We start from the raw sequence: 18,071 nt of genomic DNA, 5'->3' as shown, positions 1-18,071 counted from the left end.
TCTGAAATTTTCACAACCTAAAGGTCATTGAAAGATCTGCACACTGTGTAACAATATTGCATGACACTGTCACGACCTCGTGGTCCGCTGACGACATCTGTTTTCTTATATTAAATATATCTTGTTGGTCCGACATCTTGGTTTTGTATTTGTTCTCCTCTACATTGCCCATTCTGGCTTGTTACATGGTGGCAGCGGTGGGATAGAAAAACTCGTCAGTGATTACTGCTGTCGTCATTTCTACTCCGGACCCGTAAACGAAGAAAAAAACAAAACAAAAAAAAAACACACGGAACCGCTTATTCTTTTATCTCCACCATGTAACAATCCAGAACGGGCAATGTAGAGGAGAACACATACAAAACCAAGATGTCGGACCAACAAGATATATTTAATATAAGAAAACAGATGTCGTCAGCGGACCACGAGGTCGTGACAGTGTCACACAATATTGTTACACACTGAAGGCATAAAATCATGGCCCCCTCCAATATCAGACTTGATTTAGCACTCCTGCAACTTCTAGAACCTGTTGTCTTTGTACTGTCTTAGTTCAGGTGATATCTTACAACAATCAATGCTCTGAGAGCTGCAATTTAAGCTACAGTTTAGTGGTATATCCTATATGTACCAGGAAAGCAAAAACAAATGTTTTTTTTACTTTTGACACTTCTCTGTCTTTTCAGTTACCACCTCCACACCTGTTGGTGTCATTTATAGTATAACCCAAAAATACCTTTCCAATGATTTATTATATGTGGTCTAAAGGTTTATTATTCTTATTTTAAAAAATTTGGTGTTTCCTTCTGGCAGTAAAACAAGCCAGGCCAAAATTAAGTTCATATGTGACATGCCATACTGCATCCTGCCAGGATCAACAATTTGGAAAGCATCATATGAGGATGAGAAAGATGATAAATTTTAATTTTGCAGCAGAATGAAGATTGTTCATTATTCTGCTCTGGGAATTGGTTTATACTTAGAGTGTTTAAAAAAACTTTCATGTTCATGTTCACTTCAAAATTCCCATCTACAGTTTAAAGTCTCATATGATAGTTCTTTGGTTTTAAGGTGCACTGTTTTTCCTCTCCCATGGAAAACAGATGCTAACCTCAGAGTGCATCTTGTAGCAAAGTATTTTGGTGCAGCTTTGTCACAGTGTTTGTTTATGATTTAAATTGATTTTTTGCTTTACTCTTAGTCTGTTGACAGAATTTTCCATCTTACAGTGCATGTGTGAATCACTAAGACTATTTATTGATCTTTTAACTGACTTGTAGACATTGTCAATTCTTCAAGTTGTGAGTTCTTAATATAACTGGAAACTTCTTACAGCTGAATAACTATAGTAATGTCCACCTGAGAGGGCTTTAATTAACCAACTTATCATTGCCCAGAGGCTCATATGTTACAAGTGTTCCACAACCTCAAAAAAGTGTCACAGAACTATGAAAGTAAAAAACTAAGAACAAGTGGTATACATTAAACATTTTAACTCCCAGTTGTGATCAGCATCAAATTTTCCCCTGGCACAATATCACCTGTGAATCAAACATTATAAGGATAAAAGAGGTAATCACAAATTGTAGAAGCTCTTGATTGTTAAGCAAATTCTCCTTGTCAGCCTCTTAGGAAATATTTAGATAACTGTAAGGAGAATATACATAGTGATGTTTGGGTGTAAAGGGTTAAAAGTTCTGAAAATAAAAAATTGGTCAGGTCTGAGTTAATTGTGATGAGTACAGAACATTGCAATATAATGTTTGCTTATTAAATATGCCAGAAAAAGGTAAAAAATAATAATTTTTTTCTTTGAAAGTATTGCATAAGAAATTTCCATGGGTTTCATTTCATAAGATATGTTGTTCTTGCTTGGGTTATGCTGTCAAGGTCACAATACAGAATGTATACATAACCAACAGTAAGAAAATGTTCACTCACTTTGTGTGTGATCCTATTACATGTAATGTGGTTATTTTGTAAGTAAAATGTCCGGCTTTGTGGCTTATGAACAGTCAAAAGTAATGGGGTACCTCTTCTGACCCAACATTAGCTCTTTGGAGTTTCCTGTTGCTAGATAACAAGAGAAATTTAGGCTTCCATGCCCTTCTAGTGGCAGTAGTTTTGATGGGGTAATATGACATACTCTCTGAAAACTTCTTTCCTCTTTTAACTTAAGACCCCACTCTAGAATTGGCTTGTATATAATGCTTCTATTGCTGGTGTAAATCAATGCTAAGGGAACTCAGTCATATATGTTAAATTATTTCCCTAAAGTGAAAACACTGACAAGCAAAATTTTAAAAATTGTTGTCAGTATTTAACTGCATTAAATTTTGAATTAAATTTTTGATCATTTTCATTCCTGTTCTATTGAGCAGTGAATTTGTGGTCATTACAAAGCCTTCAGTTAACATTTTGAGTGGTTCAGTGGTGAAATACTATTAATAACTTTTGTTATGTGATTTGATTTTTTTCAGGAATCTCTGATCCCAAAGACTTTATTCCTTCAGCTGGCTCCTTGTCTGACCAATCAGCTGGCTTTTGGAATACCACCATGACATCACCAAAATGTGATCAACAAAGGATTGCAAATGGTGTGTGGGGGAGCTCAGGTAACCATAAGGCTGTCAAATAATTATAATTATTATCCTACGAGTATGAACTGAAGATACCTGGAGTATTGTAATTTGTAATTATCATTATATATACAACGCAGATTTGATGATAAGTTTATAATATTTTAGTCAATAAACTTCTATAGAGACACGATTATATAAGTATATTATTCCTTCAGAGCGCAAAAACAATCCCCTAAAGATGACAGTTTTCTTTAACCCTTTGAACCCTAAGAGTGACCAGCATCTAATTTCTCCCTACAATATCAACCCTGAGTCACGTGTTAGGGTCATGAGAATGAAGGTAGTGATTATTAATTAAAGACAAGCTTTTGATCATTAAACAAAATCTCCTTGTCAGCACCTTAGGAAACGTGTGAAGAAAGTATGGAGAATATGAGAATAGTGTTGAAGGAGTCAAACTGATTAGTAGAGTGGAGAGGTCTTGCTCCTCTTTCCAGTACATGTCTAAGAGAAACAATTACCCAATTGTAATGTTTCTTTCAGAAAACGCGCGGGTACACCTGATGACTCCATCTTTGTATTTTGGATCATATGGCATCAGCCACTCCTTCACCTCTTGCCAGTTCTGTAGAGAAGACAAATGGAGCCAAGCTCAGCCGACTTCTCATCGATGGTGGAACAACAGTTCTCAGGAACGTTTTCAATGGATATCATCCCCCAGCAAGTCTTTCAGCCGCGTTGAATGCAAACTATTCAACTCTGAATACTCTCTTAAAGAAACGAATTTTACACAGATCACAATGGGATCTATTGTTTTCTCCAAGCGGTGCTCCTCCAGACTCCCAGACATTTGATATCACTCTTTTATTCCTTCTCTTAACCAACATTTGTAGTCTCTCCCCACCCCACTCAGGGTGGCACACCAAACCACTTCCAAGTGACAACTCCCTTGAAGCAAATCTTGCTCGCATAAAGTTTTACCGCAATGAATTGTATGGCCATGTTACCACAACTGGTATTGCTGGTCCAACTTTCTCAACTCTGTGGCAGGAGATAAGTGTTGTTCTTGTTGCTCTTGGTTTGCGGCAGGCAGAAATCGATAGATTGAAGGCTGAACATTGTGGAGAGCAAGAGTTCTTAGATGCGTTGCTTGAGTGGGCTGATTCTGAGGAAGATATAAAATCACAGCTGAAGGACATACGGGATATTGAGACCAAAGTGCTGCAAACTGTTGATGAAGTACGGCAGATTCAGTCATTTGATCACGAAACTATTCGTGAAAGTAAAGCAAAGCTGGTAGAAGTTCATCAGTTGCAGAAGAACTTGCAAGAATCTGTCAGTATTGTGCATCAGAATCGACTTCAAGACAGTAAAGCCATTCAAGATACCAAGTTAACAGTTGAAAAAGTCTGCGAGAAGCTTCAAACTTTGGAGGAGGCATCCCAGGAGGATGACAAAGTCCTTGCGAAACTAACAAACGTGGACAATTTAACTGAAATAAGACGCCATGCAAGCAGATATGTTGAGGGAACTCGTTTATCGATTCTTAAAGAAGTCGAGAGCTGGTTAGCTGACAAAAGTTCTCCAAATAGAGTGATTGTTATTAGCGGGAATGCTGGAATGGGAAAGTCTGTAATCTCAGCTGTCTTGTGCCAAAAGATGTTAGAGGCTGGACGATTGTCAGGGAGCCACTTCTGTCGGCATAACATGGCACGCCGAAGGAATCCCAAAGTGATGCTGCAGTCGTTGGCCTGTCAGCTCTCCGAATCGCTGCCAGAGTACAGGAAGGCTCTCGTGGAGAAGTTGTCGAGAAATGTGGGCGTTGAAATTGGAGACATGGAAGTGGAAAAACTGTTTGAATTCTTGTTTAAAGAACCTCTTTCAGATTTGAAAGACCCAGGCTCTATCCATCTCATGGTTATAGATGGCTTAGACGAAAGTGAATACCAGGGACGTAATGAGCTTTTAAATGTGATTGCGGATTACTTCAAGACGCTTCCGTGTTGGATACGATTTGTGGTAACAACGCGACCTGAAATGAACATCTTAGAGAAGATTCAAGACTTAAATCCCATACAGCTGAACCCAAACGATCAAGAAAACTTGATGGACGTTAGGCTTTGCTTTCAAGAGCAACTGGAACATATTCTGCAATCTGATTGCCAAGATACCATCTTAGAGAAGCTTGTTGAAAAGTCAGAAGGAGTCATGTTATATACCTATTACCTGACAGAGTTCATTAAGAGGAATGCTGTGAGTATGAGTGCTGCTGAAGTGATCAACAGTGTCTTGCCATCAGGTATTTCGTCCGTTTATCAAGACTACTTCAAACGCCTGAAAAATGAACTGCAGAAAGAACTAGGTATCACCGAAGAGCAATTCTTCGATTTTTTAAATGCCATGGTGGCAGCAAGAGAACCATTACCTGTAGAGTTTGTGTACAAGTTGTTCCTTTCAAAAGAATGGTCATCGGCTGATGAGCAAAAAGTGCGAAACGCAGTTGATTGTATCTCGGCTCTTCTACCTATTGAGGGCGAGCGCATTAACTTCTTTCACAAGTCAGTCAAGGACTGGCTGGTTGAGGAGTCTACTTCGAGGCAAAAGAAGTTTATTGTTAGCGGAAAAGAATGTCATCGCGTCATTGCAAAGCTTTGCAGAGATGAACTAGATGATTTGAAACTTAAAGAGATCCAGAGTTCAACACTGAAACAGACGTCGAGGTATGCCTTGCAGCATGGTGTTCAGCATATGCTTGAGGTAGAAGAGAATGCTCGTCCATGTAGCCTCGACGACATTGGAAAGAATTATGTTTTGGACCTAGAATTGGTCTATGCAAAGCTAACTGTGAAGAGTACAGCAGCCACTGAAGATGTTCTTTGCCTACGAGAGAAGGAAAATACAAATGGTTTGTCAAAGAATTGCAGAGAAGCCCTTGAGAAGTTATTGTTGCTGTTACAGAAGCATATAAGTACTCTTTCAAAACTTCCTCATGCCATCTTTCAAATCTTGTTGAATAAAGGAGGACCTGAACTGTCTGCGGAGGCATTAAGCTTGCTAAACACCAAGTATACGGACTTACCATATATGGAATGTTTGCGAAAGAAGGAGGAAAGAACAGATGTTCTACTGCGGTTTTTTGCTTCAGATGAGGTGATCTCCTTTGATGTCTCACCAAATCAGGACTACCTGGTATGCGAGTGTTCGAATGACACAATTCATCTGTGGTCGCTCCGTACTGGCCAGCTAATGTGGACACGCTCTGCGCTGGTATTAAACATTGATTTTCAGGATTACCTAAGGAACGCATGGGATTTCCTTTTCCCATTTTTCCGGTCAGTAGTTTTCCATCCAACCTTAGACCTGATCTTACAAGGGACTCTGTGTCAGGGTTATACCTTGGTCGGATACGTAAAACCTCTTTTCCGTTCGAGCGAGTGCCGGTTCCTAGTTTGTTCAATATCTGGTGACAAAACCACGATGCTGACTGACTGTCTGGACGGGAGGAATTGCGTCATCCAGTGGAGTCTAAAAGATGGAAGCGAAATTAGTCGTTTTACACACAAATGCGAAATTTTATCTTTTGCTTGGTCTGCTAGTGGAAGACGGATGGTGATCGTCGATTCTGACATGTGCGCATACCTCATTGACATGAATGATGGAGTTGAGACTCTAATATGTCCTTCAGTCTGGTCACGATATGTTAAGTTGACTCCTGACTGCCGGTTTTTTTTCTATTTACTTGGGGATGAACGTCATTGGTATCCGAAGCTCAAGCTTTTTTGTTTAGATATTGACAGGAACACTAAGCCAATGTATAGTTTGGATTGTATTTTTGGGACGAGTTCCTACCAGTACGCCTCGGAATTTGAAACTTGCAATGAGAGTGGTTTCCTATCAGGAGATCCCTTTTGGTATCCATCTGGAGGAATATTATCATCTGTGGATTTTGCACTTGTACTAGAAAAGCAGATGTTACTAAGAGTTTCCCCTCACAGTGAAGTGATTGAAATGCGTCGCCTTAATGACGTAAGGGAGAGGAGAGGTGAGAGTAGCGATGAAGCGGGACTAAGCATAGAACCCGGTGACATTACGACAGAGAGAACCGCAAATAACGATCTAACGGAACATAACCTACCAGAAATCAACCATATGCTGGAACAGAAAGCTGAAATCGATGTTCTGTCAGGACAGAGAGCTGAAGTTGCTGATCCATCAGAACAGAGAGCTGAACTCGGTGGCCTAGTTGAACAGACAATGGAACGTAACAACTCTACGGAAAAGAGAGATGAACTTGATGACTTTGTGGGAGAACGAACGGAATGTAATGACCCACCAGAAAAGAGGCTCAAACTTGATGAACTGTCAGAACGATTGGAAACTGATCCATGCAGCTTATTAGGGAATGGAGCTGATCCTTATTCTAAAGGGGGTAAGTTTCCAAAGAAACTGTGGTGCTGTGTCGGAGGGAGAGTATAACAGGGTAATTTAGTATTACCAATTGAGTTGATAACGTAAACTGGCCATCGCTATTAAACTCTTTATGGTGGCCAATTTACGTTATCAACGCAGTTGATAATACTTAATTGCCTAGATCTTTATTCTGTTCTCTCTTTCCTAGATGACCAGGAACAACAGGAACCTCTACTTGAGGACATGGAGGAAAACGGTTTTGTTGGATATGATCTCTTTCCAACAAGTTTTGACGTTCATTTCTCTGTTGATGGTGACTCTCTTTATACCGTGGAAGATACAAGGATCCAGCGAATAAATCTTGTGGCTGGCGATATTTTAAGTAAAAGGATCAGAAAAAAGGAATGTATGATTTTTGCACAGTCTTTAAGTGTTGTGCCCGTCAAAAGAGGGGTCCTATTTCGAACAGTTAGTGGCTCGCTTGAGTTGTGGAACTCTGATTTGTCTGTTTGCATGAAAAGCTGGACTGAGTTTCCTGTCGATGATGTTGTACCCTTATCAGAGGAACGAGTCGTCTTGGGAACGAGGAATGACTTTGAACATATAGGGGAAGTCACCATTCTAGATACAACGAGTGAACAAATTGTGTCAAAGATTGCAAATTTTGATGGTCTTTTTTTGGCATGTAATAATAAATGGGAAGTGCTAACCACCACTGATGGAAAGTCACTGCAGCTGTGGCGTGAGAACCGAGTGCTATGGGAAACTTCTAAGTTCAATCCATTCGGGCTTCTAACGGCTATTTTTTCTCCTACTGAAGAAAACGTCGTCACTTGTGGTGCACCTGGCTCTTACGTCCTCGACGCAGTTTCGGGAAAAGTGATTCGTCAATTGGAGAACATGATTGTAGATGATATTAAGTTTATCAGTAACGAGGACTGCATTGTGGGCGTGAATAATCTAAGAGGTTTGTGTCTTCGATTATACAACGTTAAATCTGGTGATCTCCTCAGTGAAGTTGTAGAGCAACGACAACTTCAAATTCTTGCAGTTTGTCAGTCCTCGTAAGCGCTTGGTCGCAATTGGCTTAAGATACTCCAACCATTTTGAAATCATTCAAGCGAAGCTGCCAGGCGACAAAGAAAAGACAAACATCGAAAGGTCAGTGGAAACAAAGTTTATTTGAAGACAGAAAAAGAATAATGTGGATAATAATATAATGTTAATAGTATTAATAGTAGTAAGAATAACAATAATGATACTTAATAATAACGTGATAATGATAACAATAATGATGATTGTACATGTAGTAATAACGATAACAGTGGTGGTAAGAAAAGTTATGATGATAATTATAACTATGATGATATTAATGATAAACAATGATAATAGAACAGAGTGGAGTCCACTTCGGTCTGTAATCATACGAGAGATTAGCAAAATCGGACGACCGCAAAGTCCGATTTGTCAATCACGAGTGTGATTATAGACACAATTGGACGACACAAAGTCCTATATCAATTTATCTTAACCGTTACAATCCGAAGACAACAAACACATGGAGGACAAATATCTCTGGTAGAGACAATTTCTAAAAAGAAAAATTTCTCAATTTTGGAAATTCCACAGTTTTTTTAGTGATAGTGGTTGTTGCTATGGTGGTTGTGATCAATTCTGTGATTGGTGGATTTGGCGGAAAGGACTCAGTATGATTGGACGCTTCAACTATCCGATCTCAGGTGTCCGATTACGGACAACTGTCCGGTTAGAACTGTACAGAATGATTTGTGAAAAATAACTACTGATCACTAGTTAATTTACTAAAAAATACTCTATTACTTGAGATGTTGCCTTTGACTTAACTTCTATTATTGAATTTTTACCTTAGGTTGAACCTCCCAGAGGAAGACATTTACAGAGATTTACAGTTTCGTTACTGAATGGGAAAGACATTGTCAGAAAGGCTTTATTCCGCTGATTCCTTTGCATTCGAGTGGTTACGATCCTCTAGTCCCGACATCTGAACAGGAGAGATCGCTGATCGAGATTGGAGCGAGTACAAGAATGATTTTAGTGACAAAGCTGTTCAAGGTTTTAAATTACATTTTTCTTGTAGAGACTTCATAAACATTTTTAACTGTTCCCAGCGTAAACTGAAGACAAATATTTAACGCTGTAACTCCCATGAGTGACCAAGACAGAATTTCTCCTTACAAAATCAATAGAATATCAACCAGATAAGTTATGAGAATAAAGAAAAATCTCAATTTTGGGATAATTTATTGATCCAATACCAAATTCCCTGAACTAACTTTTTAAAAATTTTATGTTTGACTGTGAGGAGAATTACAAATTTGATCTGGGAGTTAAAGGGTTAACGATCTATCTTATCGCTCCTGTGTTGTTTTATCACCCAGCTACAAGCTAACAATTTTTTTTATGGATGCGAAGTGTTGTAAGCATTTCATTTAGAGTTGATTTGAAACTCGTTTAAATCGTGAGATTAATTTCTCGAGGAAAACGAAAAAGGTATTGACAAATTGTACAGTTCTCAGAAAGGCGTGAACTTCATTTTCTGCAAAATTACTTGTACAGCTTTAGACTGTTAGAGAAGAAGAGAGAAATAGCTTGTGGTACCACTGGTGATTCTCTCGTTTTTTTTCTTGTGAAAGAGGCACTTTCACCCGTGTGTAAATAAGAAACCAGCTAAATTTATATCCATTTTATGTGTACATAGCCTGTACCGGCCTGGTTGAAGATGGAACCAGAATAACCGTGCAGAAATCGTTTCTCTTACATTATTTTCTAGAAAAAAAGAAGGATATTCAATACGCTGATTTTTGCATAAAAATTAGTTTTCGTATGTTTTTGAAATTTTTGACAATACTTTCTTTTATCGGAAAGGGGGGCTGTAGTCACACAAAGTGAACTAGTTCTAAAATAAAATTAAAGCTGAGAAGGATTCGTGATCAATGTCCAGTTGATGTGCAATTCTGTGGGCATAGCCCTAACCTCCAGTAGGTGGCTGTTAGTAGTCATTTGGCAAGGTGCCCGTGTGAGTCAGAGCATTGTTGCATAGTCAACCACACCAGGGTGATGAGAGGCTGAAACGCGCTGACCGTTTTCTGCTCCACCCAAACGGGTACGCTGGGCCCAAACAGCCTGACTGGGGGGGGTAGGGGTAAGACCTCAGAAAAACTGTTTACTAGGCTGCTTTATTTTTGAGTTTTAACCAAAAGGGGAACTCCTTTAGACACCTTCTGGATCAGGACATCTCCCTCTCTAATTTCCTATAGATGAGGAAAAAAATTAAAAAGCAAACGAACATATGCAAAGCATATTTAGGGAAATACACTAATCAAACCGCTTTTATCTCAGGAAACCTTATAATTTAAGAGTGGAAAAATCCTCACCTATTCCTAATTTGAATCACCTCGTGAAATTCTGCTCCTTCATGGTATAGAAGAAACAGGATACGTCACAGTAGAACATGGCATTATCAACCTATTGCTTTTACTTGTCTCCTTGTTCTTTTAGGTTTTTTTTCTTGTTTTTCTCTACTGTTCTACGTCATCAGTGTCTTCTACATTAAGTAAGAGCCTGATCTATATTCTCCATAACGTTCACCACTCATTTCCTGAGGTACTGACACGGAGAATTTGTTAACAGTCAAGACCTTTTTTAGTTAGTGATCATCTCCTTTTCTCTTGGATAAGAGGCGATTTTTTTAACCTTTTAACCCTCCAGAGTGACCAGCTTCTAATTTCTCCTTACAATATCACCCTTGAATCAAACATTAAGGTTACTAGAATCCAGGAAATGATCACCAACTGATGAAGCTCTTGGTTTTTTAACAAATTCTCCTTGACAGCGCTTCAGGAAATGTATAGAGAACAGTATGAAGAATATGCATACTGATGTTAGGGGGTAAAGGATTAAGGAGAAATTAGATGCCAATCGGTCTTCGGGGTTAAAGATATTTAATCTTGTAGTTGAAGCTGCCTGCCCAAAACATAACCATTTGGTTTTCAACGTTTATAAAATGCATTACATAGGTTCGCATATCCCCTGTCATGGACCAACATAATTATTTAGTGATCCAAACAACCTAATTTAAAGGTACATGGGAGCCTCTTTATTCCAGGAATATGTTCCACAAAGTCGGAAGTATTTTCCCTCCATCTTTCCCATCTCCAACACTGAGGAGGAATATTAACAGATACGTAAAAAGGAGGGCGCGGCTCTTTAAGTGTTGCCAATTTTTACTTAAGCTAAAATTTTTAAGGCTGTGCTGTTGCTGCACCATGCGAAACGAGGTTAAATGTTTGCAGCAAATTGACTACATATACGTACCAGCAAGCTGGAATAGCTGCGAGAAGAAAATACACGCAAAAGTGATTGTTCACTCGAGATCTCAAGGTTGCAATATCGATATCACGCTGAGCCCAAGGCTGGTAAATTGTTGCTTATTTCACTTTTCGGCTAGACCAGCTCAAGTAATCACCTTGTCATTCCACAATCCCTTAAGTGTGGAAAGTTGCTTAAATTAATAGGTGTACTATATTTTCCTTGTGTACTTTTGTCTCGTCACGCAACGTTTCGTGACGATATCAAGCAAGCCCGTTCCAGACTCCCACGGGTACACGCCATGGGGTTCAATAATATTTCTGATATTGCTCATCTGCAAGATGAGCTTATCTTGATAAGTTCCTGTGGTTTACCGTTGTTTTCGGCTGAAGAGCGAAAGATCCGTTCTCGTCAATGAGGTCAGTTTACGAAGAATTGCATGCACTATACCAAGTTGCATGAATATGACCGTGATTTCACCGTCATTTTCATCAGTTGGTGATCATTTTCACCGGAACCGTCTAGTTCCGCATGCCGTATAAACCGCTTTCGGCGTTGATCTCCGGTAGCCTAGCTAAGCTTGGGTCATGCACGGGTACATCTGGTCAGTACCACTTTTCCGCGACAATGTTTTTGTTTGATAGAGATTGCATCTGGAGAACATGAAATTTCTGGTATTTAACTGAAAAAAAAGTCTGAAAAAAGGAATGGTTGAACTCGCTGCAGTCGTGTGTGAAAGTGCGTCCATTGTTCAGGGTGGTTTTTCACCTTAATTTTACTTCCTCCATTTTTGATTAAAATAGGAAAAAGTAGAAGAACGAGCATCTGCCATAGTTTCTTTGAATTGAATTGCAAAACCACACTGGAGACCAAGAAATGCTCAATTGAAGCGGGATCAGAAACGTTTTTAAATTCAAATCGCGGACAATTTTTGTAGTGTAGAGAGTGCTATAGGAAATTACGTTTCAGTTACATCCACCTAGAATTGACGTAACTGTTATTTTTTCTCCTACTGAAGAATATTTCGTCATTTCCGATGGATTTGGCTCTTGCGTCCTCAACGCAGTTTCGGGAAAAATGATTTTTCAATCGGAGAGCATGGATGTACATAATATTGAGTTTATCAGTAACGAGGACTACATTGTAGGCTTGGATGATTCAAAAGGCTTTTTTCTTCGATTACACAACGTTATATCTGGTGATCTCCGTAATTAAATTGTAGAGGAAAGAGAAGTTCTAAGTTTTGCAGTTTGTCCTTGTAAGCGCTTGGTCGCAATTGTCCCTGAAAACTCCGAGGACCAGTTTGAAATCATTCAAGTGAAGCTGCCAGGCGATAAAGAAAGACGAACATCAAAAGGTCAGTTGAAACAAGTTTATTTGAAGACAGAAGAAGAAGAATGTGGATAATATAATGTTAATAGTATTAATAATAGTAATGATAGAGATAATGTTAATAATGATGCGATAATAATAATAACAATAATGTTGATGGACATTTAATAATAATGATAACAGTAGTTGTACGGACAGTTATGATGATAATTATAAATATGACGATTCAAATGATAAATAATGGTAATAGAACAGAGTGGAGTCCATATCAGTCTGTAATCATACGAGAGATTAGCAAAATCCGACGACAGCGAAGCAGGAGTCCGATTTGTCAATCACGAGTGTGATTACAGGCTTAATTGGACGACACGAAGTCCTGTTACCAATTAATCATGGCTGTTAAAATTTCCAAGAACAACACACACATTGAGGACAAATATCTCCGGTAGAGACATTTTCTAAAGTAAAAAATTCTTCAAGTTTGGAAATTCCATAATTTTTTTTGGTAGAAGTGGTTGTTGCAGTTATTGTTGTGATCAATTGTGTGATTGGTGGATTTGGCGGAAAGGAATAAGTAGATTGGCCGTTTCAACTATCCGATTACAGGTGTCCGACTACAGCCAACTGTCCGATTACACCGTCTGGTTCCAATTGTACAAAATGATTAGTGAAAAATAAAGCAGCTTATGCACCAATCACATTTTAGGACATTGTAACGATTATGATTATGATAGTGATAGTGACAAATAATTATTGGGATGATACTTATAACAATAGCGATAATAGTCAAAATAATAATGATGGTGACAAAATAAATTCCTCTAGAAACGCCTGTTCCACAAATTTGAAATGACCATCATTAGATCCATGATTTAACTCGTCTTGGTCATAATCCAATCTAAAAAAAAGGCCAATTTTTTTCAAATTCTCTATTACTTCATATAAGATGTTGCCTTTGACTTGACTTCTGTTGTTTAATTTTTTACCTCAGGTTGAACTTACCAAAATAAGACATCTACAGAGATTTACAGTTTTGTCGCTGAATGGGAAAGACGTTGTCAAAAAGGCTGTATTCCGCTGATTCCTTTGCCTTCGTGTGGTTACGACCTCTGAACAGGAGAGAGCGCTGATCGAGGTTGGAGCGAGTACAAGTGATTTTAGTGACAACGTCGTTTAAGGATTTAAATTATACTTTTCTTAAAAGGGCTATAGATAAGTTAGAAAACTGTTCAACTTGCCAAAATATTTTTTCAGAGACTTCATAAACATTGTTTACTATTCCTAGTGTAAACTTAAGACGAACATTTAACGTTCTATTTTATTGCTCTTCTGGTGTGTAATCACCCTGTTACAAGCTAACAAATTGTTTTATGGAAGCGGAGTGTGGTAAGCGTTTCATTTAGAGACGATTTGCGACTTGTTTAACAAGTGAGATTGATTTCTCGATAAAAATGAAAAAGGTATTAACGAATTGTACAGTTCTTCGTTGAGGCTCAGAAAGGGCTTAACTTTATTTTCTGCCAAATTACTTGTATAGTTGAAGACTGTTAGAGAAGAAGAGAGAAATAGCTTCTGGTACCACCTGTAATTCTCTCGTTTTTTTCCACTGAAAGCTAAATTTATGTCCATTTTATGTTTACATAGGTTATACCGCCTTGGTTGAAGATGGAACCAGAATGACTGCGAAGCAATCGTTTCTCCAACATTATTTTCCGGAAAAAAAGATATTCAGTGTGCTGATTTTTGCATACAAATTAGTTTCCGTATGTTTTTGAAATTTGGAGACATTACTTTATTTTTGAAAATACTTCTTCTATCGGGAAGGTGGGCCTGTAGTCACTCAAAGTGAAGTAGTTTTACAATAAAATTAAAACTGAGAAGGATTCAATGTCCAGTTGATGCGAAATTCTATGGGAATAGTCCTAACCTCCAGTAAGTGGCTGTTAGTAGTCATTTGGTAAGGTGGCCGAGTGAGTCAGGGCATCGTTGCCAAGTCAGCTGCACCAGGGTTGTGAGAGGCTGAAACATACTGACCCTTTCTACAATTGTAAACGAGAGGAAAAATTGAGGGACGGAAAATGCGGAAAAAGGAAGTTAAATTGAACAAAAATTCGCAAATAAACTAGTCAAACCTTTTTTCTCATAAATTAAGAGTAGAAAAAACCTCACCCGTTCTTATTTGAATCTTCTCGTGAAATTCTGCTCCTTCATGGTATAGAAGACACACGACACACAATAGAAAATCGTATTATTAACCTTTTGCTTACACTGGTCTCCATGTTAACGTTCTTTTGGTTACTTTGTTTGTTTGTTTGTTCTCCGCTGTTCTACGTCATCAGTATCTTTTACATGAAGTAACAGCTTGAAAGTTAAGGGCGTCACCACACAGTCTTTAACTTGGGGAACTGACAGGAGGACACCCTAACATCAGAATCTATATTCTCCATAATGTTCACTATTTATTTCCGGAGGTACTGATAAGGAGAATTTTTCTAACAATCAAGAGCATCTCTAGTTAGTGATCATTTCCTTTATTCTTGATTCAGGGGTGATTTTTCTAACCCTACAGACCCTAAGGATGACCAGTTTCTAATTTCTCCTCACAATATCTCTGCTGAATCAAACATAAAGGTTACGAGAATCAAGGAAATAATCACGAACTTATGATGCTTTTGATTTTTTTAACAAATTCTCCTTGTCACTACTTCAGGAAATGTATAGAGGACAATATGGACAAAATGCGTCCTGATGCTGGGGTGTAAAGGGTTGAGGAGAAATTAGATGCCAACGGTCTTCGGGGTTAAAGATATTTAACCTTATAGTTTAAAGCTGCTTTTTAGGTGTTGCCAGTTTCACCATAGCTACATATTTTTAAGGCTGGGCTGTTGCTACTTTATGTGAAATGAAAGTAAAATTTTTGCAGGAAAGTGACTACATATACGTACTAGTAGCTGGACTGACCGAGACTTGAGATTAAAAGACAAATTGTTTGTTCACTGAGATCTCAACGTTGCAATACCGGAATCTCGCTGAGCCCAAGGCTGGTAGATTGTTGTTTATTTCACTTTTCAGCTAGCCCAGCTCAAGTAATCTCCTTGTCATTCAACAATCCCTTAAGTGTGGAAAGTTGCTTAAATTGATAGTTGTTCTATATTTCCCTTGTCTCCTTTGGTCTCGTCACGCAACGTTTCGTGACGATACCAAACAAATCCGTTCCAGACTCCCACGGGTTTCTGATACTACCCATCTGCAAGGTTCGCTTATCTTTTTAAGTTCCTGCGGTTTAGCGTTGTTTTCGGCGGAAGAGCGAAGGACCCGTTTTCGTCAGTGAGGTTAGTTTACGAAGAATTACGTGTACTCTGTTCAGTTGTATGAATGTAACCGTATTTTCAACTGTTTATTTGCACATACCGTATAAACCGCTTTCGGCGTTGATGACTCCAGTAGCGTAGTTAAGCTTGGGTCATGCACGGGTACATCTGTTCAGTTCTCTTTTTCCGCGAAAATGTTTTTGTTTGATAGAGAGATTGCGTCAGGAGACCATGAAAATTCTTCGTATTTATCTGAAAAAAAAAGTCTTAAAAGGATTATCTGAACTCGCTGCAGTCGTGTGTTTATCTGCGTCCTCTGTACGGGGTGGTTCATTTTAGTTAAAGTAGGAAAAAGCAGAAGAACTAGCATCTATCATAGTTTCTTTGAAGTGACTTGCAAAACCACACTGGAGACAAGAATAGCTCGATTGAAGCAGGATCAGTAATTTTTTTAAATTCAAATTGCGTACAATTTTTGTTTTCCAAACGCAACAACATTTACTCCCAAGCGAATCCCTACTAGTAAATATATTCAAGCAATAACAACATGAGACAGATGTGCTTGAATATTATTTCCAGCTACATACACCTGCCAGCTTTTTCGTCCTCTCTCATTCGTGGCAGCTCAATTTCTCAGACTGATTTTTCAGTATTCTATTGATAATGTTGAATAAAACAATTACTTTTGGCTAGAGTGGTAGAGGCTACAAAGAGCAATATTAGAGTTGAGTATATACCACACAAGTGAAGAGTGCTTTTCACATTCACTGATCGGCTATTTAAGAAGTGAATAGCAAGTACCATTCACCTCCAAGAGTGTCATTTCCGACCATTTTTGGGTATGACTGCTATGACTGCTTAATTTTGGTCAACCTCTTACAAGACAGGTTCCACAGAGAACCTATAGTATTAGAAAGGAAACTAAAAAACTTCACTTCATATGCTATAAAAAATATTCACAACTTGGTGATCCAAAACTCCCTCAAAAATTGTAGGTTCAACTGAATTTCTTAATAGTAATGCCAAACTTAGAAAATCTTAACCCTTTCACTCCTGTGGTCTCATCAGTTAAATCCTCTTTACTGTCTGCTATATAATAATTTTGATGTCACTTTGGAGAATTTGGTATTGGATCAACTTATAGTCCCTTAATTGGTATTTTTCTTTATTCTCATCATTTGCCTGATTAATATTGGATTGAAACTGTAAGGAGAAATTCTGTCATGATCACCCCTGGGAGTTTAAAGGTTAACTGTGGTTTTAGGGCCAGAAATCAAACCAGAACTAACCATTAAAATCATAAACAATAAACCTCAAAGTGTACCATTAGAAATCTTTAATATTCTGTTCCTCAGTGAAAATGAGAAACTTTGAATTTTTCAATCCTCTTCTATTAACTACTTTCATTCAAATTTTTCATTCAAACCCTCTCAGAGTTATTCATTTACTCAGTCTCTCTCTTTCAATTTTAGGGGAAAAGTGTTATGATTGTTTCATTTATGTGAATATTATCCTCTATTAATATGATCCGGACATAGATAAATGAGAGGCCTGGACTGGGTACAGGCAGGATAGATATAGTTAGTATTTTTCCCTTTTTTTTTAAGATTGAGCAATTTGTTCAGCATACAAGTCTTATTAATTTAAGACTTAAATAGAGCCTGTACACCATGCTAATGCATTTTAATTGCAAAACTACTCTAGTATATTTAAGTGCATTGATATCTGTGCATGGGCTATTATTAATCAAGCAAGCAAGCAAAAAGTTTATTTCTAGCTTCTAAGAAAGTTTTAGTTCTTGTCCTACTCACACCACTGAAAGTTAACCCATGGTTAGGTTTGTGAACTGTGGAGTTTTATCTTGTGTCTCCTACATTCACCTCACTGGTGTAACTAGTTGCACATGTATGTCATGCCCTGCATTTTATTGAAGCCAGTGTCCAAATAGTTTGAATTTAGAGCCCAGGTCTTTGCATTTTATACTTCAATGCTCCACCTTCTGGCTTGAAAAAACATCTTAACCTTTTTATGTGTGAGAGTGCTTTATGGCAGAAGATGCTATTACATGCTCAATATTTAATCATAATTT

The 18,071-nt window shown here is 38.1% G+C and overlaps 2 protein-coding genes across 2 annotated transcripts in view; both read left to right on the top strand.

Moving 5' to 3' along the window:
* The first annotated feature begins 1,776 nt into the window (after nucleotides 1–1,776).
* LOC131798269 (uncharacterized) lies at nucleotides 1,777–9,965 on the top strand. The gene is made up of 5 exons (XM_066172857.1): nucleotides 1,777–1,789; nucleotides 2,481–2,615; nucleotides 3,184–7,011; nucleotides 7,201–8,153; nucleotides 8,881–9,965. The coding sequence occupies exons 1-4, from the start codon at nucleotides 1,777–1,779 to the stop codon at nucleotides 8,058–8,060; spliced, it is 4,836 nt and encodes a 1,611-aa protein (XP_066028954.1). The 3' UTR covers nucleotides 8,061–8,153; nucleotides 8,881–9,965.
* A 5,943-nt stretch (nucleotides 9,966–15,908) lies between these two features.
* The window catches only part of LOC131798268 (uncharacterized), a 16,116-nt gene continuing 13,953 nt past the window's right edge, over nucleotides 15,909–18,071 (top strand). Inside the window, exon 1 of the mRNA XM_059115931.2 lies at nucleotides 15,909–16,003. The gene's annotated coding sequence lies outside the window, so the exon portion shown is untranslated. The remainder of the gene's footprint in view (nucleotides 16,004–18,071) is intronic.

This window comes from Pocillopora verrucosa, chromosome 10 (genome assembly GCF_036669915.1).
Source record: "Pocillopora verrucosa isolate sample1 chromosome 10, ASM3666991v2, whole genome shotgun sequence".
Classification (NCBI taxonomy): domain Eukaryota; kingdom Metazoa; phylum Cnidaria; class Anthozoa; order Scleractinia; family Pocilloporidae; genus Pocillopora; species Pocillopora verrucosa.
The sequence above is the reverse complement of the archived record's forward strand: the minus strand, read 5'-3'. Positions and strand labels throughout refer to the sequence as shown.

Excerpts from the sequence above, each read along its gene's own strand:
- LOC131798269 (XM_066172857.1), top strand. Across the intron at positions 2,616-3,183 it reads TGGTGTGTGGGGGAGCTCAG|CCACTCCTTCACCTCTTGCC; the intron begins GTAACCATAAGG and ends ATATGGCATCAG. Across the intron at positions 7,012-7,200 it reads TGATCCTTATTCTAAAGGGG|ATGACCAGGAACAACAGGAA; the intron begins GTAAGTTTCCAA and ends TCTCTTTCCTAG.